Source organism: Leptonotus elevatus, chromosome 5 (genome assembly GCF_054856555.1).
Source record: "Leptonotus elevatus isolate MCC_2025b chromosome 5, RoL_Lele_1.0, whole genome shotgun sequence".
Classification (NCBI taxonomy): Eukaryota; Metazoa; Chordata; class Actinopteri; order Syngnathiformes; family Syngnathidae; genus Leptonotus; species Leptonotus elevatus.
The window spans coordinates 5,630,182-5,655,228 of NC_141243.1; the positions used below are offsets into that span (position 1 = coordinate 5,630,182).

At 40.1% G+C, this 25,047-nt stretch overlaps 2 protein-coding genes and 1 long non-coding RNA gene across 4 annotated transcripts in view; 2 read left to right on the forward strand and 1 right to left on the reverse strand.

Annotated features, from left to right (window-relative positions):
• The first annotated feature begins 660 nt into the window (after positions 1 to 660).
• bco2l (beta-carotene 15, 15-dioxygenase 2, like) lies at positions 661 to 13,391 on the forward strand. The gene is made up of 12 exons (XM_086075135.1): positions 661 to 774; positions 4,393 to 4,570; positions 4,716 to 4,927; positions 5,886 to 6,001; positions 6,093 to 6,195; positions 7,302 to 7,442; positions 9,086 to 9,246; positions 10,546 to 10,716; positions 10,958 to 11,095; positions 11,430 to 11,612; positions 12,473 to 12,583; positions 12,984 to 13,391. Exons 1-12 carry the CDS (start codon positions 747 to 749, stop codon positions 13,098 to 13,100), a joined length of 1,659 nt encoding a protein of 552 aa, XP_085931261.1. The 5' UTR covers positions 661 to 746; the 3' UTR covers positions 13,101 to 13,391.
• The window catches only part of LOC147173469 (uncharacterized), a 49,815-nt gene continuing 34,544 nt past the window's right edge, over positions 9,777 to 25,047 (reverse strand). Inside the window, exons 5-7 of one of the 2 annotated variants that reach the window (XR_015094770.1) lie at positions 20,537 to 20,638; positions 18,981 to 19,043; positions 12,662 to 13,890 (exon numbers count right to left, since the gene is read on the reverse strand). This is a non-coding gene — a long non-coding RNA (uncharacterized LOC147173469). Of the gene's footprint in view, positions 10,684 to 12,661; positions 13,891 to 18,980; positions 19,044 to 20,536; positions 20,639 to 25,047 lie in introns of those variants that run through there. The other variant, XR_015094771.1, reaches the window with a different exon arrangement.
• LOC147173470 (GDNF family receptor alpha-2-like) overlaps positions 19,673 to 25,047 on the forward strand; it is a 77,063-nt gene continuing 71,688 nt past the window's right edge. Inside the window, exons 1-2 of the mRNA XM_086075136.1 lie at positions 19,673 to 20,182; positions 20,991 to 21,335. Of these exons, the coding sequence (XP_085931262.1) occupies positions 20,050 to 20,182; positions 20,991 to 21,335 (478 nt within the window). The 5' untranslated portion in view covers positions 19,673 to 20,049. The remainder of the gene's footprint in view (positions 20,183 to 20,990; positions 21,336 to 25,047) is intronic.

The window sequence follows — 25,047 nt, forward strand, 5'->3', positions numbered from 1 at the left end:
AGAAAAATCTAACAAAAAATGGCTTTCTTTCCACTGTGTTTCATAACAGTTCATGAAATAAAGTATAAAAGGACACTGACTTAATGTAGCAAAAGCAATTGTACAACTTAAAATGTACAAGATGAGATATATACTCATGTATAGATGAGATAAAAGCAAGAGAAACATGTCTACGTGTAATAGATACAGTATAACCTCAGGACAGTCAGACTCATTAAGATTTGGTCTATTATTTCGTATTTTTGAAAAAAAAATCAGTAAACACGTCGATGTATTTGACCGGTACAAAAACAAGCAAACGCTGCAAAAACCAATATGCGTTAATTCTGTATTCTGACGTGAGAGCTGCAGGCAAGATCCACGCACACACAAATATGCGACGCGCAACTCACAACATGATCTTCAACCGATCCGCAGCCGAGGTCGTATGTCACACAAAGAATGTACAGTATTTCAGCTCCGTTTCTACAATCACTTGCTGCAATAATTGCAGTTATATATAGTTTACATTTTATAAAATCGTTCATAATGTATTATGTCACACAAGAGAAACAGTAGGAAGAGACTTGAGACATTTTTACGAGCAGTTGTTCGATAGCGTGACTGATGTACCTTTTTTTTTTTTTTTATGTCCACCTCTTGAACTCGGCACCGATTCCAGAGTCCAAAGGCTCTCCCTCTTCACACTGACTGTAATAAAAGCGCAGTGTTAAGTCTCATTTGATTTGCACAGCAACAGGCCAAGCATGTCCGGGACGACAGAGCCGCAGCCCAGTGAGTAGTCGCCTCGTATATCAGCAAGACGCAAATGGCAATTTATGAATGAAAGGCACTTTTCTTGGGGCACATTTAATTCATTTATAGCTTCATTTTGACAAAAAGGGGGAAAAGGCATCAAGGTATTTGGTTGGCATTTAGGATCAATTGGAATAATAATAGCACTGGCCAAAGGGTACGCTTTGAATTTTAGGAACATGCACGCATAACAAAAAAAACAGGAAGAACATTTGCTTTAAAGAGCACTGAATCACAATTTGAACGGTCTTCACGAGAGGAAATGTTGCATTTTAGTGTTAAAGTAGTCACTTGAATGTTTCTGTAAACTTACTTGTGTGCTTTAACTCATTCACTGCCATTAACGGCTATAGACGTCAAAAATTAATTTGAACTATTTCTATTAGTTTAACATTTTTTTTCCACTTTTGTTAACAAGAGTATGAAAACCTAGAAAAAAATATTGTACATTTAGAATAGATAGACAAATTGTGATTAATCGTGAGTTAACTATTGAAGTCATGCAATTAATTACAATTTAAAAAATGTAATCGCCTGACGCGATTAAAAAAAAGAGAGAAAAGATTATTAAAAATTAGGGGCGTCAGGCGATTAAACATTTTAAACGTCTGGTCGGTGCTGGTTCATAGTTCAAATGAAATTTTGACGTCTATAGCCGTCAATGGCAGTGAATGAGTTAAAGCAACAGCTTCAACTTTGATGGAACCAGTGCACATTTTAAATTTGAAAAATCAAACAAAAATGTCACAAAAAGTATAAACACTGGATGACTAAAGTCTGCACACCCCTGTACATATGCCACATGTTAAGTGATATAAAACATGACAACAAAACTTTCTCACCATAAGGAAGACACGTATAAGGAATTTAAATTTTGCTGTCTGTTTTGCCTCCCGGTTTTCTTCTCTTTTCATCAATTTTGGAGGGACATTCAGTTTGTAGCAATGTCACCGACTTTGTGCCATATTTTCGCCACTGGATGGTGACTGCCAGCACAATTTTTCATCATGTTACATGTGATGCCTTGGGGGGAAAAAAGTTTTGACCCTTCTCTGGAATGACAATGACATCCGTCTGATGCTGTGAAAGCTCTCTGTGGACCAGGGCCTGCACTGTAAGATGACTACATAAATGTCAAGACATGCCTCCTGGAAAATCGGAATTTTATTTGTGGTTAATCAGAAGCACTTTCAATGGTGGCAAGTGTGCGCTGACTTCCATTTAACATGAGTTTGAATGTGATTAGTTAATTTTGAACATAGCCACATCCCTAGTTATAAGAGGGTGTGCACACTTGTGCAACCAAAATTGTCTCAGTAGTTTATTTTAACGTTCCCATTCAAATACATTTCTTTCTTTTTTTGTCAATTGAGTTACACAGGTTTGCATTCATGATTTAAAAAAAGTAAAAAAAAAAAAATATATATATATATATCTTGGTTTCTTTTTTTTTTATTTCACAAAAATGTGACATTTGAACAGGGGTGTGCAGACTTTTGAACGTCTCTGCATACTGAAATAATGATCATCACATCTAATTGAATCACAAATTTACTTGGCGGTGAAATCTAAGCCAGTTGAGATGAACAGAAATCTATTGTTCCGTTGAAGAAAATGGCAACAGGTATGACCATTCATGGTAATTGTTTCACCTGTCACTAGATTTAGCTGGCATAGATAAAAAAAAATTAAAAATTACAAATATATATTTTTTTCCCGTTTTTTTTTTTGTGGAACTCATTGTTGAGACAGTTCCGTATAGCTAAAGGCTGGGGGGGAATTCTGATCAGGCAAAGACTTCTGCTCCCTCAACGTCCCCAATGCTTGCTGCAGCAATTGCAACTTAACCCCACCTTGTTGACATTGTAGGAGTGTGTTATAGCCTGCAGCACTTATCTCGCCATTGCATATGCTTTTTGTTTTAATTGTCTGTGTTATTTGCAACTCAGGAACAAACTTAATTTATTCCCTTTATCCCAATGCTAAGCATCGTCAGAAAGGTGAGCTCAGCACGCATCATCACACTATTGAGCCACAACAACGATTTGCTTCATGCGTATCATGTGCATCTGAAGCAGTGTAGGTGTGTGTGTGTGTGTGTGTGTGTGTGTGTGTGTGTGTGTGTGTGTGTGTGTGTGTGTGGTGATTGCAGGCAATGAATAGGAATTGCTTATTGGTTGGCAGATAAGGCAGCAGATAGAGCAGGTGTCATTCACCGTGCGTCACCCCAGGGAACCATGTGACAGTGGTGGAAGGCATTACATAATCTCACAAAGCACACAATAGATAATGTTTCCCTCATCTATGCACTTTTTTTTTTTTTTTTAGTGGACAGTCCAATTAGAGTGTTGACAGCTAAACCCCTTCAGACCCACATTTTTCTGTTGGGCAAAATTATTATTATAAATTTTTTTTTTTGTTCCCGATTTTGACTCTTTTCCCACATAAGAACAACATAGATTTTTTTTGGGGGGGGAGGGGAAGTGGGGTTGTCACGTTTTTATTTGTTGTAGTAGACGCCAGGAAAATATGTCTGTAACGTGTTGTAAACATACCAAGCTTATATGCAACATTTTTTTTAACATGAACATCATGCAAATCAACTGATTGTGATTTGATAGTTAAGATCCAATCATGAATCAGAAGTGTTGACATCATCCAAATTATGCATTTTATTGTTTTAGACAAATATGTCATGTCCACTGGGACCATCTATGGGTCTGAAGGGGTTTTAATAAACAGTCACTGGTGAATTTTATTTGTATAATATTACAATTTCTAGTGCCAGCATGCTACCTCAATTCACACACGCACACACATATTTATTTTGGATTGCAATTATTATTATTATTATTATTATTATTATTAGTAGTAGTAGTAGTAGTAGTACAACATTAGCATTACTATTGTTACATTTTAGTATGTATTATATTTTATTGTTAGAATTTAATTTTTAATTCCATGTCATTATGATCCTTTTATAAATAATAATACATTTGATCAATAATAATAACTTTTATTACAGATTCAATGGGTCCAGATAAGAGCAAAAACAATACATAAAAAAAAGAATACATAATAAAAGACACACAAAATAATCATAAACAACATATTTATAAATAAAGTAAAAAGTATAAAGTAAAAAACCACCAAACAAAAAAAAAAACTATGAACATATACTGGATTTAAAAACCTTTCTCTTTTTTCAGAATTTTTTCCTGACACCCCAATCACCAGTGAATCTTTTTCTGTGCTGTGCGGGTCTATTTCTTCTCCATATACTGGATTTATGTATTAATATATTTTAGATGTAATATTATAAGTGCTATTATGCATTATATATTTTTGAATATCCCACTCTTCCTTATGTTTTTCTTTTTTTTTACCTAATAAAAATGGGGCGCCGTCTGGCAACCCGTCAGGCTTCCGTTCTGTCTCCCTCTGTTGGTCATTTATTTATTTATGTCTCTTGTTAAGTGTTAATTTCCTTTCCTGTACTCGCGATGTGTGCGTGCAATGACAATAAATGCCACTCCGCTCCATTCCCCTTCCATCACGAATATCATGATTGTGATTATGTTTCCTGTTTCCCTCCAGTGGCCAGCAGGCAGAGATGCCCCCAGGCCAAAGGTTTGGAGAGCGTGGCCCCTCTGGTGAGCTCGGTAGAGGAAAGCTCTGATCCCATTCCCACCAACATCAAGGGAACTGTCCCAACGTGGATCAACGGGAGCTTCCTGAGGAACGGTCCAGGGAAGTTTGAATTTGGCCAAGACAGGTACAGCACATTACACGACTGTAATGTGCTCATAAAAACAAGTAATGAGTCGTCCAAGTTAACTTGACAAGGCAGCGCATTTGTCTCGGGTCTCATAAGATTGTGCAGATGTCAACCTTTCTACACCCCCCCCCCCCAACCACAGATACACCCACTGGTTTGACGGCATGGCCATGATGCACAGATTTCACATCAGTGAGGGCAAAGTGACGTACAGCAGCCGCTTCCTGAGAAGCGACTCGTATGTAGGCAACTCGGAGAAGAACCGCATCGTGGTGTCAGAATTCGGAACGCTGGCCATGCCTGACCCCTGCAAGAACATCTTTACGCGATTCTTCTCACGTTTTCAGATACCAAGTATGTGCAATTCGAATGCTGAATATCAACCCACTACAGTGGAGGTCCCTTTACTGAATCTTAATGTATCCCTGCCATCACTGAATGCATTATTATTAAAACGCATGGGAGAAGAAGTACAAGTGAAGTCAAACAGATAAAAACAGATCCTTTTTGAGTTTATATCCATTGCATTTGCAGCCTTAACAAAAAGGTGCAGCCGGTACGTCATAAAGTGTTTGATTGAAATTATAGCAGCAACACAAATCACAAAATGATAGCTTTATCAGGTTTTGTTTTCTATTTATGTGAACAAACCCTGATATTTTTAATTCTTTGTCATGTATATACAAATGCATTGTGCATTAAAATGCCTAATTTAATACAAATATATATTGCAGTTACATTCATTATCATTATTTATTATTAATATTTATATTTATATATATATATTTATTATATTATTTTTATTTGTATTTATTATAATATCTATTATATTTTGTATTTATTTATTTATACATTATTATTATTATTATTATTGATTTCATTAGGCTACAATGCTCAGTTCAGTCCTTAACCTTGACCTAACAAAATGAAATCACCTGATCAGGGGATTTTAACCTACCGCTGCCAAGCATTGCATAACAATCTAAATCATCTTTGTAATCCATAACATCCTTGTGGCAGGGCAATATTTTAAAACCTATGCCTGGACATTGTTGACGTTGCTCTAAAACTGCGCTCAGAATATTAGTTTGTTTAAAAAAAGGGAGTAAAGCGTCAGAGAGGCCAATTTGTATTGTTTGTCCTGTATTTCCCATCGCTTCTTCAAGTTTTTTTGGTTTGGAGGGCTTCGCCCTTCTGTCTCCTACTTAGGAAGTAAAATGCATGGTCTAGTTTATAGATCAGCTAAATCATCTTTCACGTTTGAATATGCTGCTGTTATTGTACGTAACAGTCATTTTTCTGTTGTGAACAGAAGCCACAGATAACGCAAGTGTTAATTTTGTCAAGTATAAGGGAGACTATTACGTAAGCACAGAAACCAACTACATGAGGAGAATTGATCCTCAAACTCTGGACACCAAAGAAAAGGTAGCGAGACAAAACAGTCTCGTCTTCATGCTTTTCTGGCGGTTACGTAAAATCAATTTGCGTGAAGATGACTGTTACTTGCCAATTTCAGGTGGACTGGAGCCAGTACGTTGCTATCAATGCAGCCACAGCCCACCCGCATTACGACCGCCAAGGGGCCACGTACAATATGGGCAACTCTTACGGGAAAGGAGGTAACACCCCCGCACAAGTCACACTACACCAAAAACCTCGGCAAAAACTCGCCGCAAGTGACTCAGCCTAATATGACTTAAGTGGACCATTGCGGAAAAAAAAATCACAGTTCTGAGGCTCTACTTACAGAACATTTTAGTGCCATTTTTTGTTTTTATTGAACCACAAAAACATGGCGAGATTGTCAAAGAAGCAGACTGAGAGGAAACTGTCGATAATAAAAGAGAGAGAGTAACTAGTGTTGGCAATAGTTGTACCGAAAATCTGACCTCGATACCGGTGCTGAAACGATACCAGAATCATAATTCGACTTCCGGTTGCAAAGATTCCATGGATTCCAAATTCCACTGCCCCGTGTAGCAATGTGGAAATGTCAATTTGATCCCAGGATCCAAGTTGCCATTTTGGATTCCAAGTTTTGAATTCCATTTTATGGAGGTCCGGCCAGTGGGGTCTCCGTCGGCCTCCCGTATACGCCCAAGATGAGGGACTATTTTCAGGTAAGAAGTCCTGACCCTTGCTGGGGGGGCCTGGAGGTCAAATTATTTCCTTCCCGGGATTTGGGGCCTTTAATATAACTGAACAGTTTTAAACACCACTGAGCATTAGCTCGAGGTGTATTAATAAGATAACGTCTGAGAGAGAACATGCAAACTCCGAACAGGAAGGCTTGAGATAAGATTCGAACACAGAACTGTGAGGCAAACGTGCTCACCAATAGGACACCATGTTACCCCATTATAAAAAAAAATAATTAAAAAAACATTATTAAAAGAATATCTCGCTGACAGTTTCAACCAAAACTGAGCATCATTATTTTTTAATGGTTCTTTTGTGCTGAATCTCATTATATTGTGCAGATACACCAAATTAAGTGGCTGGTGAGTGCATGTCTTACTTTCCTTTGTGTATTGACTGTATTTAATAAGAATATTAATTATTCATATTATTACTTATTCATGTGTTTATGTTCGCTTGTATTAACTCTAATTCCATGTTCTAAATTCCCCACCTTCTCTATTTCTACAAACATGATTATTACACCTACAGTATGTTACTTTATGCACACGTACACATCGATGTGTGTTTTTTCGTTCCTCCCCAGGTTTCTTCTACAACATCATCCGCGTGCCCCCACCCGAGGAGACGGGGGCGAGCGAGGACGGCGCAGACCTACGCGGAGCCAAAGTGATCTGCGCCATCCGAGCGAGCGAACCCAGAAAGCCCTCCTACTATCACAGCTTCGGTGAGATGCAGCACGTCGCCAAAGGGATCAGCAGAATGAATGCATTCTTTGGGAAGAGCTTTTGGCGCCTGCCTGCTTTGACAGGCTTGAGCCTACACTTGACTTTTTTTCCCCCCCTTCCATACTCTTGAATTAATTACTCATTCAAATTGTAGTCTCGCCCTGCTTTCCTTTGTCAATCACAGTGCTTTTGTATTGTGTTCAGTTCTCAGCAGCTGTGCGCGTTTGATTGTCTCTATTCCTTCCAATGCAATATAATAGTATCCTGCGCCTTTAGATTTCACAACATTTATTGAATATTACTAAAAAAAACAAAAGGAGTTTGTTTTAGTTAAAGCAAAAATATATATCAAAAAGCAAATGTGTGTGTGACATGTCACATGACCCGATAGGCTTCTGCGTTTGCGTCTGTAAATACGCAATACAATTGTGCGCAGACCTCCATGCTATTCCTGGATGGCACAAGACTTTTTTTTTTTTGGGCCAAGAGTGTGAAGCATTGCAAAGTGGTTCAAGGCGCCCACTTGCATCCTTCGCTAGATTAGCGGCAGAAGCAGAGGATCTGTTTATTCCCACATTCATGTGTTTATATACAAGCACATATTTTAGTCTCCAAATTCCCTTGATTGTGTCACATAAAATCGCTTTGTATTGTTTAGCCAAAGAAGACTGGGTGCGGCATGTGGAAAACCCCTCATTTGGGACAAAAATACTGTCTATTGTTCTGATTTTAAAGTCGGCAACAAATACGCACTTACATGAAGACGGTCACGCCGCAGTAGGCAGCAGTAATATTAGTCATTCTTCACAGAGGATAAAGAATACGTTATTACTAGTGCGATCATTTTGAGTTCATTTAAAGTTCCTTTAACACCACTCTTTTTTTTTTTAATGCGCGATTAATGACCACCCCTTACTTGGAACGCTTGTACTGGGGGAATTCCAGTTGCAACGCAGCAGACATATCCACGTAAAAATTTAGCAGTAATACATTTAATAATAATGCATATATTTGTGGAGACTGGGGTCAAATTGTATTTTACAATTTAAAAAATGTGCAGAATTTCACAAGTTACTTTGTGTTAAAGATTAGGTAGCGCTTAATATAATAAGAAAAATGCCCTGAGCTGTCACCAATGTCTTACAAGCACAATTATGCCATCCAGTGGCAGAAAAATGACCTCATTACAAATCAGTATCGCAATCGTTTTTTTTTACAGTACAATACATTTTTTTAATTTTAACTTTATTAATTATTATGAAGTTTCCGTTTCAATGACTAAAAGATGCAACCATATTTCTATTAATTTTTTTTCCCACTTTTATGTTAACAAGAGCATGAAAACTCATTTCATTGTACATTTAGAACAGATATAACATTTGCGATTAATGGTGAGTTAACTATTGTGCGATTAATTCAATAAAAAATTGTAATCACCTGACACCCCTAATTATTACTGAGTATTGCTTTGTTACATGATTTACATCGCTACACTGTTTATGTTCAAATATCGTTTGACGTCATGGTATGACAGTGGTTCGGAGTCGAACGTTTTGCTTCAGGGAGGTTTGACTTTAGACATTCCACTATAGGCTACATAAAAACGTATATACGTACTCCGCTCTGTTTATGCCTCCTACAGTCATGTCGGAGAACTACATCGTGTTTGTGGAGCAGCCCATCAAGTTGGATCTGCTCAAGTTTATGCTGTACCGCATCCAGGGAAAGAGTTTTCACAAAGTCATGACATGGGAGCCGCGCTATGGCACCGTCTTCCACCTGGTCAACCGGCACACTGGAAAAGTGGGTCAAAGGTCACACTCACTTGGCTCCACACATGCAGCAAAACACGATATGGATTGAAGTACTATTGAAACACTTGGCCAGGGTAGAGGTTAGCATTAAGGGGTTAGGTTTAGGGATTTGAGTTAAGGGATAGGGGTTTGGGATTGATTATTAGAGTACGGTTTGGGATAAGAGTAGAGTGAAAAGTTAAACAAAACTTAACTGTCTTTTTAAGATAAATAGTTCCGATTTAGGAAGAAGGGCTTGAGCCATAGCCCTAAATTATTAATAATTGATTTAGAACTTCTATAATTACTGTAAGACCGTAAAATCTATGTTAGGGGTCACCAGTATGCTGCCTGTAGCCACCAGGCTGCCACCAAGTTCCACATAATAATAATAATAATAATAATTAAAAAAAAAAAAGCCAAGTTAGCCAGTATTAGTGGCTAGTGAAAAAACAATTGCAACAAGTTATATAAATAAAATGTTGCATCTTGATATGGATGTTCCCTACCATGTGTTATTTCAGAAGTGTGTTTCAAACTTGTAGCCCTTTACACAAATCACGCCCAGGAAGTAGCTCTCAGTTTCAAAAAAGGTCGTTGACCCCTGGTCTCTATGGCGATGATTCGTACGGAAAGATGTACTAAATTATGGGGGACCAAAACTGCTCAAATTCAAACTAAATAAATGACTAAATGAATAAAAGTGAAAATAAAAATGGATATAAAAAATAAAATTAAACAAATATAAATAAATATAAATGGAAATAAAAACAAAAACATATACATCCATAAATAAATAAATAAAAGTAAAAAATGTATACAAAAATAAAAAACGAGATATAAAAATAAATGTAGAAATAAATCCAAAAATAAATATATAAATGGAATTAAATATCAATCAATAAATAAAAACACTCTGCTCTCACATTTATTTATTTCATGCTGCAGACGCTCTGCCAGGACGAAATGTTATTCAAATTAGGGGGCGGCCCTAAGCGTGTCTTGGGTTGGACTCCGCCGTTGCAAACTACCTTTCATTGGTCGAGTGAGCGGTTCGGTGAACAAGGAAGTCTCGCCGGCTTGCATTGGAGAGCTCCAGCAATGGACGACTATCTTGTCCACTGTCACCACAACTTGCCACTTGAGCGGCTCGACAACAAGTCGGAAATGTATTTATTTTGAATTTTGGCAGTTTTGGTCCTCCATACAAAATGGCCTCTGTAACTCAAGTCCATAGTTGGGCATTTCGGTTTACTTGTATGCTATATCAAATTAAATTACCTGTGTGTGATGTGACACCTGTCTACAGGAGAGTGAAGTGAAGTACCGCGCAGCTCCCATGTTCGCGCTGCATCAAATCAATGCCTTCGAAGACAACGGCCTGCTGGTTATGGACATGTGCTGCGGGGATGACGGCGAGGTCATCGGAGACTTTACCCTAGAGAACCTCCGCAGAGGTCCGGGAGAAGAGATGGACAAGGTAAGTTTGTGTTTGACTGTGTGGAACATCTTCATTTTTAATAAGTTCCCAACAGATAGATGCATCATCCATACATTTGAAATCAATGAATAATGATTCATTTTCGATCACTTAAATTAAAAACGGAACTACATGACAATATACTGCTAGTCCCACTACTAACAAAAATATTTGTTGCGATGCATATTTCGCTGTGATAAACTCCCAGGTGCTCCACTCCCTTTGTGTTTTGTTTTGTCAGTTTTACAACTCACTGTGCAGAAACCTGCCAAGGAGATACGTCCTGCCGTTAAATGTGGACAAATCAACCCCCCTGGACCAGAACCTCGTGACCTTGCCTAACTATAAAGCCACGGCCAAAATGACCAAACCAGGAGAGGTACCGTACATCACTAAATAATGATGTCATTAACTCTATTGCACTTCACTTTACATTTAAGGGTGAAGTCGAAATTGTAATCAATAGAGTCAATTATTACACCCTGTGAGTAATTACATACCTTGATGAGGATTGAGCTGTTAAGACGGGATAAGTGCGGGTAGAAATGTGAGGAATGAGTTGGACATCGAATTTGAATTAAAAACTAGCAAACTTATTTAAATATCATTCAAAAATAAGGATGGGAATGTGACATTATTAAAGATGCTTTGGTTGATTGACAGGCGAATGTAAAATTGAAAATCGATGCGAGTGAACGTTTGACCTTGTCTAGGTTCACATGACCCACGAGGAACTTCACGATGACGAACTGCTGCAATACGGCGGCCTCGAGTTCCCTCAGATCAACTACGAGCGCTACAACGGACGACCTTACCGCTACTTCTACTCATGTGGTTTTGGACATGTCTTCAGCGACTCCCTGCTCAAGATGGACGTACACACCAAGGAGCTTAAGGTCTTAAATGATCACAGACTGCTCATAAACGTTGATGTCAGAACATACCAGAACTTAAAATACACTCCAAAAATGGTCATATTTTTGTGATTTCTTCATATCACACGTGCCCATCAGCACATGTTAGGACTTCATTTCAGCAAGCATAAAAAGATCTAACGAGTAGAAGGTGAAGAATGTTTAGAGCTGTGACCTGTTTTTGTTCCTATTGGTATTAGCTTGATTTGACTCTCAACAGGAGGTATTAACTTCAATTTTATGAAACCTGGCTTTGATTACAATCTCCTTTGATTGGTGTCCTACATCGGAGTCCATCTGTTTATGCTGTTCAGGGAGCACTGATCAAAGATGTGGACTGCTACCGCCCAAAAACAGAAGAAGATGAAGAATGTTTACTTCCTACGTTAGCTTCTTGCAATAGCTAGCTAGCTAGCTGCCTTACACTAACGTGTCACGCATGTTATAACAGCTCACCTGATTGATTTGAGCCACAAATGAACATCGCTGTCACACCTGTGATGTTGTTGTCGACAACTTCCACTAGCAATTCCATTTTTGAATATCAGAATATCAACCTCTTCTAAAAAAATTAGTGACAGAACAGTTTAGCCAGCATCGGTGTGTGGTGGGCCTCAGGTTAGGTTATTTAAATATTTTAAATTGGGTGTGAGTATGAGTGTAAATGACATATTTGCAGCCAGTCCAGGATATATATAGTCTGATTAAATGGGAACGTTTGTCTTGAGTGGGACCAGCGTAACACGGTATTGTTTATTTACATCAAAGTTGGACTGGAAAGCAGATGACGGTGAGCTTGTTTTTGATGCAGAGAGCATTTTAATGCCATATTTCCTGCTTAGGTGTGGCGGTATCCCGGCTTGTTCCCGTCTGAGCCTGTCTTTGTTGCTTCGCCCGAGGCAACAGAGGAAGATGATGGAGTTGTGTTGTCAGTCATTATCACACCACGAGAAGTGAGTTCACATCTGCAGAAATAATGTAAACTTTAATGCCCCCCCCCCCCCCCAAGCCTCATTGTTTAATTAATACAGAGTCTTGCTATCGGACTATCCATGACGCCAGAATGTTGATATGGTGCCTTGACTTAAGAGTTTAATTCTTTCCATGACCAAATTGTAACCCAAAATATTGCAAATCAGTCCCCATTGAAATGGATGGAAGTACTATTATTTTGTTCGTTGGTGTGGGTGCCTTTTGTTCGAAGTCAGAGCAACAAAAAAAAAAATAAATAAAAAAAAAATAAATAAAAAAAAATCAGCTGAGCACTCATAACTCGAAGCATCACTTTACTTTTACACTTCCTTTACTGACTATTGCGGCGCAAACACTAATGTGTTCCGGTTTTGTTTCCAGGACAAAAGTACGTTCCTTCTCGTTCTGGATGCTAAGACCTTCACTGAACTGGGCAGAGCAGAGGTCCCAGTCAATATCCCGTATGGGACCCACGGCGTCTTCAACCACATGGCCTAGAAGTTCCACTGGTATGGGACCCATCAACCGGGCCACACAAACACTTCCCCGTAATATTAATAAACTGTTAAACAGAGCAGAGGAAGAAATAAGCACTCAAATGATGTGACTGGGATAAGTGCAGTCTATATCTGCACGTGGAAGAAGGTTGCCACAATAATTATAACAATGTCAGTCTTTGGAAACAAACATGTCTCAAAGTGCATTGAACTCGATTTGAAGGACAAATCCTTTTCAGAATCACGTAAACAAATGTCAACAGAAGACAATAAAATGAAATCTATTTCCCTCTTTTCTGTTGAAATCTGAAGTGTTTTGGCACCGCGGCGCTACTTGAAACACGACACTTCCAGCGCGAGCGCAGCGTGTACTTAGGAGACATCAAAATGCATCGGAGCAAATTCAATTTCTGTCAAAGTAATGTGATAGAAATGGACAGCGTGGACAAATGGCTGGAAAACAAAATGGATCCGACTGGTCGATAGCCTCCCCGCGAGTCTGCCGGAGGTCGCGTCACAAATTTGGGGCTGTTGAAATGAGCAAAACAACGTTGACATTCACTTAAACGCCGACATGTCAGACCTGATGTGGGAACGAGAGCACTTTGATGTCGCAATAACAACAACAAAAACAACCGTAATAGGGAATGTCCAAGGCTAGTCGTAGCGTGGACTGAATATGAAGTAGCTCGTGGCAGTGCCTGTCACTCCGCCTTCCTCACCATTGACTCCATTGGCCGTTTTCGCCCTCATATTGATTTCGGCCGACTAGCTTCACCTGACTTCAGGCTCTGCAACTCACACAGGCAACAAAGACTCTCTTTAAACGTTGCATGACTCACTCGTCTGCAGCCTTCTGACAAATGTGGCAACTGGAATTGCTTTGTCTTATTATTCAAAAAAATCATTTTCCACTCCGCGCCGTTGCTGTGAGTCACAAAGAACCCGTTCAGCCAGAGCCAGAATGCAAATGGTAACATCCCCTCCATGCAATATTAACGTCATATGTGACTCTCCAAGAACCCCAAAGTGGCTAGCATCCCTTTTGTTCATTACAACTTTATTTCTTTAAATTCCTGCAAGTGTTCGCATTTTCAAATGATCACTTCGAGAACATGCCAAGGAAATCACAACGTCCCATCACTGGTGAGTTATTTTTTAGAACAAGGCTACTCGTGTCGGTGACCCCTGACGGAGAACCTCTCGACAATAAGGCAGACGTGTTTCCCAAATTTTGCTGCAAATTCCCATTCGCAAAATTAATAAATAAATGAAACCCTAAATCGAGAGCTGAGTTTCTGGGTACACGGGGCTTAATAAGAAACAAAAAATGTTCACATTGTTTAGATATTTAGCAGTACTTACGACTCCGAGTTGTATAAGAATACATAGAAAAGTACATTTAACGACATTTAAAAAGCTGTTAAAAAGCAAAATAAAGACAAAACATATAAAGTAGCTTACTAAAATTACTAAAAGAGCCAGAAGAAGATTTTGGGAAAAAAAATTATTTTAAAAATATTTTTGAAAAGACCTTAATCAGATGTGTGGGAAAACAGTAGAGTTGTTAACCTGGATTTTAAAGCATCTACACTTTATTGTTATGTTTGGAATCTTCAATATTTATTCATAGTATTCTCTCTGATCATAAAAGGATATCAGTGGGGAGACTGTATTATACACAAAAACAAGTTTTTGGGTGATTTGGGGTCGGGCGTATTATACACGGGATTGTACGGTACCGCCGTGCAGTTATTTATTGGGCTATTTTTGGTTTGCAGACTACTAAGTGCTGTTGTAGTCTCCTGAACAGCTTTTCATGAGGTGAACTCAAAGATGGGTTTTTTTTTATGTACAGGCCTGCTTGTCTCAATTATTGTTCACAAATCTGCCAAAATCTGTTAGCGAGCACTTCTTAAAAACTTTAAAAAATAAAATAAAAAGTCTGGGTTTACCTGTCAGTGTCTAATGAGACCACCATTTGACAAAAACACACACAGACATAAAAAACATTTCTGTAAAGAAATAATTTGAATGATACATGTCATCATAAAAGGGCTTTTGAAACGTGTTTTTCTCTGAATTTGTTCAAATTAGCGCTGATTTTAATTTCAGATTATTTGACCTCGCTGTGCTCTCAACTGAATGCCATCCTCCTCCATGACTGCGTCCGTATACGTCTCCTCTTCATACGCTTTTTTATTCATAACCCGGGAGGCTCTGAGCGGCAGCATATTGTTCCAATTAATGTAAGGCCACATCTAATATAGTGGGAATTAACAACAGTCTGCTGCCGACCGCGACTGTGTCTCCTAATAAGCATGCTGCACGAGTCTCCCAAGATACGCATTAATTAGCTCATAATTCCTAATCTAATCAGTCATGCTTAACCTCTCCCCGACAGTCTGTCTCTATGTGTGTGCGCGCGCGCAACGTTCAGTTTATTAGTGCACTGCCATGTGCGTGACAGGCACATCCAACCGACCTTTGACCTCGGTTAACCCCAAGTTTAATTTTACTTAAGCAAAGCAAAACCTTATCTAGTGAGCCGTGCACACATTTTATTTGAACTATGGGCAAAGAGAATCAATGGTCAATTTAATGTGTTCTTGATAAGTTCTGGATGGGTTTTTTTCAGGGGGAATTATAAATAGATGCTAAAAAAATGTTGGGTTGTTTTACTAACTCATTTGCTGGGTAACTGTGGATTGTGAGCAGATTTGGATTGGCACATAGTTTTGTCCCCCAACGCAGAGCCGGGTTAGCTATTACACCCAATTTGGGTTACTTTTGACCCAGCAGTCTGAAAAGTGTCAACTCTCGCCCTCGTGTGCACGCCGCAACAAATCAACACACACGAGGTTACCATATTTGCATGCCGGCTCGTTTCTCCTGATTTGAAGCCGACACTCATCTCATCTGACCCACAAGAGGTCTCAACTGTTGTCGCCGTCATTATTTCCCCCCGCAAAGGCATCATGATATGTTCCATATTCAGCACATTAGGCACACTTGTCAGCGGCACGGCGAGCAGGCGTCCTCTTGATGCTGATGTGCTCTCGATGCCCGCACACACGCGCTGTATTTATCTTCACCGTCTTCCGCTGACGTGCTGATTAGATGCGATTGTGTGTGTGCTTATTCTTACAATAGGGTGATTCTCCCCCCCCCCCCCCCCGCCCACCACAAAAGGATATAAGAGCACGGAGGCATGCATGCAGATTGATGTGCGAGCGCCTCTCTGTGCTGTCCATGTAAAGGGATGCGCATGCATGCTTTATGAAAGCCATATATTTATCAGCCACAATATTAGGTACACTAGCTCATAATGCAAGAGCTGTATCAAAAGTCTGCCTTTGATTCGTGCTTATTTGAATCAGCACCTTTGAACCTTTTTTATGTTCTTGAATATGTCATAAAAAGTATATCGTCAACCTCTTAAAATAATTGCCTAAAAGTCATTTTTGGGCAAATTATAATATTTTTCTTAAATCATCTCATGATGCAAATGGTTCATTTTTTGGTGTTTCCTGAAAAATCTGAAAAAATTGACTTAGGCGATTATTTTAAGAAAGCGGCTATATGCACCATCCATTGACGTATTCAATTAAGAAGGTCAAACAGCAAAAGAAAATCCTTGATTTGTACCAGCAATTAATCCAGGTATGAAACGTTTTGCTCTTAACTGTACAACGAGTAAACCTCAATAGATTTGAACATTACGTTTCCTTCCAAATCAACAGGTTGTATGGCACATTATATGACAAAATAATCCCACAATTGCAGGCCATTGTGTCACAGCTGCCAGTGAGGGTAATGATGATTATGGTGTGCGTTTATTGTTCGAAGCAAATAAAGCATTCTGTTCAAATGTGGTGCAAAACGAGCCATATATTAGAAACGGATCTCAACAGGATGCAGTACAATGCAAACTAACAATAATAAGCATAATGTTAAACGAATACCTCATTAAAACGGAGCATTGTTGTCTTAGTAAAGGCTACATTTAGTATACAGCTCGCAACTCATTGAGAGTAAAAGGAAAATAAATCGTATCAAGGCAATGCAGTGGGCGAGTGCTTAGCATGTAAGCTTCTCAATTTGGAGGTTGGGGGTTCAAATCTTGGCTTGCGTTTTTCCCCACATTTTCTGTAGTTGTCTGTAAGTATGATAGTCTGTCTATGTCAAGGATGGGCAACTTAAATGCTGGAGGGGGCGACAATTGAAAAAAAAAAAAATCCCAAAATTGTGTGTGTGTGTGTGTTTTTATTATTATTTTTTTTAATTTCAATTTATTTCTTTATTTTAATTAGTCAAAAGGCCACTCAGTGAGGTAAGTTCACGAGTGTACCCGCAAGTTGCAACCCCCCAAGTCAGCTGCGGAAGGCTTGAGCGCACCCTTGACCCCCATGAAGACAAGCACTCTATAAAATGGATAGATATATAAATATCCATAAAACTACGCCGTTTGTATTGCTGGCTAATAAAAATGTGCCGCCCCCGTTTACGATGCTTCCTGTTGAAATGAAAGGAAATGTTCTAGTTTTGGTGGAAGTTGCTCGAAGAAAATCATTTTGTGATGGAATAGACAAAGAGACCCCATTCAAAAAGTGGAGTCGATGATTTGAGTTGCTGCAGTGCCAATGCAGGACACACGGCGTAATGTAGCCGACCGTCGTCGTAATGACAGACCCCCAAACTCTTGGGGGAGATGACAAGAAGCTCAGCCCGACCCGGGCGGAATGAAGAATTCACTATTTGAAAGGCAGCCGGTGCTGACAGTCAAGCATCATTATATGAGTCAGCCGGCCGGCACTTTGTCACTGTCACTGTCTTTAAATGGAGACTTTTGTTTTCAAGATTCGTAAAGATTTATGACATTCTCGCCACCATTTGAGCGATGATGTACAACAAAGTCATTTTGTTTTATGCGAAAACCACTTTGAAAAATGGCACATTCCTTGGGCTTGACCGTTCCCCGAGAACTAATACAGTATAATGCCATGCATTGTGCCATAGCTTTAATCTCCCTTTCAGTCAAAGGAAACACAGACGCCATTGCCAGGATATTGCCGAAATGAGTGATGTCATTTGGCGAGGCCAACTTGGAATCCGCTGTAACAAATCTGCTGCGAATCGCTTTGATTTCTTTCTGTCAATCCGAAATGAATTTAATGCGGAGGAAGTCAAAAGTGAACTATGGTCTTCGCGGACACAGCGATACGCTTCATTGACACTGTCGGAGAAGTATTCGCTCAACAATAAGTTTATTATTGTGGTGTAGCACCGCACTGCATCATAACTGACAGTTGTTTCTAACGCGCGCGCGTGGCGCTTCAGAATGTAAATTGGCGAGAAATAATTCAAACACCTGATATGACCATTTTGGTCAGACATTTGACGTCTTTCATTTACTGATATTTATACTAACAGAATAAGGCAAGTAATCAGTTTAGTCTGTTGAGAGTGAAAGCATAAAATAGCCAACAAGAGCCATATATATATATATATATATATATATATATATATATATATATATATATATATATATATATACATTCAAAAAGAATAAATCTGAAAAGTTGCAATATTAAAGCTAAAATCCAAAGCAACAAAGTTGTCATACGTGTTTCTATCAAGGTTATTATAGTTAACGAAAACTAACAAAATAACTCAAACTAAAATTTGAAAAAATGTTTCCGTTAATTAATGAAATAAAAATGACTATGTTAACTAAATAAATACATTAAACTACATCTTACACTTTTCAAACTTAATATGGCCATAGTTATAGTGAAAATGTCATTCATTTTCATCTTTCACATTTAATACGAAACAATGATAACTGGGGAAAAAAAAAACATAAAATAAATCCGCTTACCCGTTAGTGTGCTGAAGCTGCTGGTTATTAGGGCAACTCTTTCGCCATGAATCATTCTCATTGCTGCTAACAAAAAATATCTTAGATAAGGACATGGACAGGAATATGGTGAGGTCTAAGCATGGACTCGCTGCATCGAATCCAAAATCGTCTTATACCACCTGCGCCACAACTTGGACCCGATTTCACCTGGTTTACATTCTCTCAACAGATTCCACAGGTGCGCCGGGGGTATGTAATAGAAAACACTCTCTCTCCGCCGAAACGCAGTCTGCCAAATTCCCAAACACGGTAAACTAGACTTGCCCCGGCCCGAAAATGAAGATGCACCAGTTTTTATGCCGAGTGCACGTGCCTAACCCTTCCCACCATAAACTCCAGCTCGCCCCATAACCCCATAACGAGGACAACCAGATTGCGCAAATGTACCTAATAAAATGTCCCTGGTGTGTATTAGCATAACACATGCTAAGATGATGATGATGATGATGATGATGATGTCATCTCCTCCGGGTGCATTCTTTCAAGCCTCCTGCAGGCAAAGGTAGAGAGAAGTCTCTCTTGCATTCCACACGTTCTCCAATGAGGTCAGCCCCTCCTCGCAGCGCCCCCTAGCGCCCGCCCCCCTCTCTCCCACCCCTCCACTTACGCCCCCCCCCCCCCCCCTCCAATAAAACGCTCGCGATGCCTCCACACGCGCGCAGTCAGTGCTGCGTTCACTGCGAGGCGCACACTTCCTTGCCAGAGAGCTCACTTCAGCACGGACTTTTTTTTCCCACTCCACGCGAGATACTAATTGCGTTGATGAGAGGCGCGCGATTCCACGAGGGAGCAGAATTAGTCTTGAGGAGGTTTAGAAAGAATGCAGGGAGATGAAGAAGTCTTACTAGTTGGTCGCTGTGAGCGCGCGCGGACCTTGACAAGCTGCGTTCATGGATTGACTCAATGACTGGAATTTGACTTTCCCACCCCCCTTCCCCCCTCTCCATTCTTTTTTTTTTTCTCTCAGTATAGTTGATCTAAATTTAAAGCAGTGGATTATTATGGCATCGGTAATTTTTGGAGTTGAATGAGGATACTGAGGATTAACCTTTGGAATAATATCGAGAGATTAAAAGAGCCTAATTGGAAACCGCATCCTCGCTTCAACATGAGGTCCCTCACTGCGTGGATTTGCGTGTGCAGCTTTCTTCTGCTCTTAGGTGAGAGGTGAAATGTGCAAGTCCATGTCCTGCAATGTTTAAAGGTGATTTGGTAAATTCTTCTCAATCGTGTGCATTACAATAAACGGTCATGCATTTAAATACATTTAGGGGGTAATTGACCATTTTGATGGCGCGAATGTCACCGCAGCCTGTATGCATGGGATGACAATTATTTCACAAAGCTGTCATTTTGTTGCAATTGAGGTGAATAATAATTCGATTCAGTGTAATCAACACAAACGTATAAAAAGAAGAGTGATCACGCAAACACAAGCTTCAACTTCATGTCCCCTGTCGTACCTGATGATATTGTATCGAGATCACCACAAGGGGTCGCTGTTGTCCTTTTACCTTTTCCCACAGCACGCAGGTGGTCGTTGGCTCGGATCTTGTTTCTTGTGCCATGCGGACGCACCTGAGACTCTGCCCCTGTGATCATCCCGTCGTATCCCCCTGCAAGATACAGTGCAACATTCTGCTATAACATGTGGTTGCCTCAGCAAACGTTTTACGAGATGTTTCGCGGTGCGGAGCAGTTGGTGGTGTAAAATAAAGCATCGGACAAACAAGTAACATTTCATGCTCTTGCATAACAATGTGACAAATCGGCCTGTGTTGCACACAGACTCCAGTGGACCATGAAAGGTTTTTACAGTCTCGCTTGAGCACGCACAGATGTCTTGTCACAAGCCATCAACCTTTTTTTTTTCTTTCTAACAAACCTGTTGCCTCCAAAGCCCGAATAAAAACCCTCAAGTTAATTTCTAACTCCTAATTTTCAAACCCTCTTTGTCTCTCCTGATAGATGAAACCGTGTGTTCCTGGGACAGCTCCTCAGCGTTGTCCGTGCTCTTGGCCGACGGGCACCCGGGGTCCGAGGTGGCCGGGACGCCGTCGGAATGGGTGGATTGCATCCAGGCGAGCGACATGTGCAACCAGAACCCACACTGCAGCTCTCGGTACCGCGTGATGCGCCAGTGCCTGGTGGGCAAGGAGAAGGAAGCCATGTTGGACAACAACAGGGAATGCCAAGCGGCCCTGGAGGTGCTGCTGGTCAGTCCGCTCTTCGACTGCCGCTGCAAGAGGGGCATGAAGAAGGAGCTGCAGTGTCTTCAGAACTACTGGACCATCCACATGGGACTCACGGAAGGTAGGCGGCGGCGCAACGGCGCATGGTGTCTTTCAAAATGCGAGTGGAAGAAATATCCCAGCAAAACAAAAAAAAAAAAGTCACAAAAAGTAGACATTTATTGTGAAATCTAATGTTAAATTTGGGTCTGTTTATTTTGGACAAAAAAGCTTGTGTTGGATGATGAATGGCAACAGGTGACACAGATTTATTGTCTGTACTGCGCCATCTAGTGGAAAAGCAATTCATTGTCCTGGCTGTCACCATACATCGCTGGCATCGATAGATCAAAGCTACATTATCTGTAGGGTAAATCAATTCGTCCATCCATCTTCTTGACTGAGTACGAGCCTGAGTTGGACTCAATCCCAGTTGACTTCTGCCTCTTGTCCATTGCGCAATAACAGCTGGACTCGCATTCACTTAAGTCGGTTTGTTTTTCAGTTTTTGTTCGTTTTTTTCCCGTTTATTTTGTCAACCAATCGTGATGTTTTACATCCTTTGATGACTCTCGGGAAACAAACTCATCTTTTATTGGCCAAGTATGTAAAAATACATAAGGAATTTGTTTTACAGTCACAACTCATCCAAGAATCAGAGGGAGATAAAATGAGAAGCCTGGCGGGTCGCTATTAGCGCCCCCGAGTTTCTTAGATCAAAGAAAGGAGGTGGGAGGATATTCCGATTGATATCCACATATGGAAGATATCTGGGTCAGATTTGAGGGAATAAAAAAAACTAAGTAACTGTATTGCTCACATTTCTAGACAATTTGTTTTAATATGTCACAAAATAAATAAATAATAGAATTGACTTGTAGTATGAACATAGCCTAAGAATCAACAATTTAAGGACAATGAGGGTTTCCTGTATTTACATCTCATTGCTTAAGACTTTTTTTTTTTAATGGAAGAATATTGAGAGCAGCAAGAAAAGGGGTGGCAGTGATGGAACAGAAAAATAAACTATTTTTTATTGATTTGTTAATTTTTTTTATGGGGGGTCGGAAAAAAAAGAAGTATTTTTATATATATATTTTGGAATGTTTATTTTTTATGGGGGAGGTGAAAGATTTTTTTTTTAAATTATATATGTATTTTTTAATAATAATTTTAATTTGCTGTCCAATAAACAGCTGTGTCCTCTTCTGTATTACGGATGGTCCTTTGAATCGCTGTACATAAAATTGATATCCAAATTATTATTACTGTTGGATGGAAGATCCATTCTCTTGAAGTGGGTGCTTGCCGTGGATGCCCTTCTTGTGATGGGATGCCCCCACCGCTTTTGCACGCCCCTGGTTAGCATAGGCTAGCGGAACATAACGCTATGTTCCTTCCGACATCCGCAGAGTATGGATTGCGTCACAGGAATTGAAGTCATTGGACTTGATGTTGGTTAATAAGGCAATTCAGTGGTATTTGAATTCATCTTCCAAGTCAGAGTACCAGCTCAAATTTGAAAAACAAATGTACTTTTTAATGTTCCAGTTCAATTGGAATGCACATACTACAAGTCAAACAAATTTAAAAAATTCTACCTCAATAAAACTTTAACAAAGTGATCTTAAAAAAAAAAAAAAAAAAAAGATTAAATACAACTCAACTGTACTTGCACATATCATACGTTAAGTACTTGAAGGCCTTGAAAGGCTTGTAAGATGTAGCCCACCACACCCCGCTGATGCTTCGTACCCTGGTGTCCTCTTAAGATGCTTTGAACCCCGGGATGAAAAATACATGCTTTTCCTGCTGGCTCCATCCTCTCCGAGGTAATGGAGCCATAATGGGATTACATTAGGAGGACCTGTTATGGTAGACTTATTGTTTTTCACCTAAAGTGTTCCATATTACCATGTAATTAGGTTACGCTTGTATAGCCCGATGGCCCTTGTGCGTCCACTTACGCGGCACATAAAACAGCACTCTTGTTGTAACCCTGAACTCTCTGGATTTTACACCGAAACACTTTCAGGGAGTGAAAAAGTCCCTTCACTTTAACTGCCGTCAGTCTGCCCGTCCATCCTGCGGGACGTCAGAGGCCTAAAACGACAGCCGGGGGTGGCTCACGTGTCGTATAGTTGAGGCCGAAGGGAGATGACTTGGTTTCTCCGCCACGGACCACCGAGTCAGAGTGGCGGTGTCGCCACGTAAAGAACATGATGCACTCAGCTGTTGTGACACGCGGGCTAATGGTGGGAATGTCTTGTGAGGATTGCGGACGTTTGCGCGGTGATCCGTGAAGTGATTCCGCAGCTGGGCGAGTCGCAGCACCGGCTTCACTTCATCACAATGATGGCAGCGGTGGGTCCCCTGTCGTGAGTTGAAGGCACGTCGAATGACGCAGATGCTCCCCGGGCATGGCGTCTCTTTGCCCGCTTGACGATGTTCTTTTTTTTCCCTTCTTGTTATTTGAATGCATGGCACAAGTTGTCCGTCTGTCTCCGCGTGTCCTTTGCAGAGGTTGCGTTTCATTCCCGAGTCTGCTTTTTCAGCACTGGCCTGTTTTTGGTCCCGTCGCCCTTGGAGATGAGGCTTGAACACAAACCAAGTGCAGTTTTAATCTAATCATCTTCCATTGTGCACTCGAGTATGCTTTTATTAACAACCCATGTAGGACAACACCCTTATCTGGACACTTGCTTGAAATACGCACTCAGACAATCACTCAAGTGTGATGTTGATTTCATGGTGATTAATAAGAATAGAAAAATAAGATGTTTTTTTTGAGTCTGGGTGCTGGCTTGAGGACAAACGATGCTCAAATGACACTTAGCTGTGACGGAGGAAATATAAAATCAAATCTAGAAAATCGTGTCTTACATTGACACTGTTAGCAAGAAACTGTCATTTTTTGTTTTCGACTTGGGGTAAGAACCTGAAACTTTTGATGGAGGGGACCCACGCAACCCACCATTAGCCCGCGTGTCACAACAGCTGAGTGCATCATGTTCTTTACGTGGCGACACCGCCACTGACTCGGTGGTCCGTGGCGGAGAAACCAAGTCATCTCCCTTCAGCCTCAACTATACTTTTTTTTTTAAAGTTTCACTATGACCTGACAGTAGTGGATGATAAATTTAATCTGTGGAAAACAAAAAAACAAAAACATAAATCAATGAAAACTTCAAAATTGTTTGTTTATAGCAGAGGTGTCCAAGTCAAGACCTCCAGGGCCACTATCCTGCATGTTTTAGATGATTCCCTCCTCCAACACACTTGATTCAAATGAACAGGATAAATATCGGGCTTTTGCAGAGCTAGTCGATGTGCTGATCATTTGAATCAGGTCTGCCAGAGGAAGGAAACATGTAAAACATGCAGAAGTGCCCTTGAGGACCAGAATTGGTGACCCCTGTTTTATATGGTTCCCTCCTCCGACACACCTGATTCAAATGATCTCATCACAAAGTTCTGCAGAAGCCTGTTAACGATCCTGATCATTTGAATCAGGTGTGCCGAAGGAGGAAAATGTGCGAAGCATGCAATAGGGGCCCTTGATGAAGCCTGATAACGATGGCCATCATTTGAATTGTGTGTGTTGGATGAGGGAGACATTCAAAACATGCCAGATAGTGGCCCTCGGGGACCGGATTTGGACCAGCATGATTTATAATTTTCACTTTATTACAAAGAAGCTGATTTTAAATAAATAAATAATACATAATAATAAATAAATGCATGATTTATTATTTATTTATTTATTTATTATTAATACATAATAATAAATACAA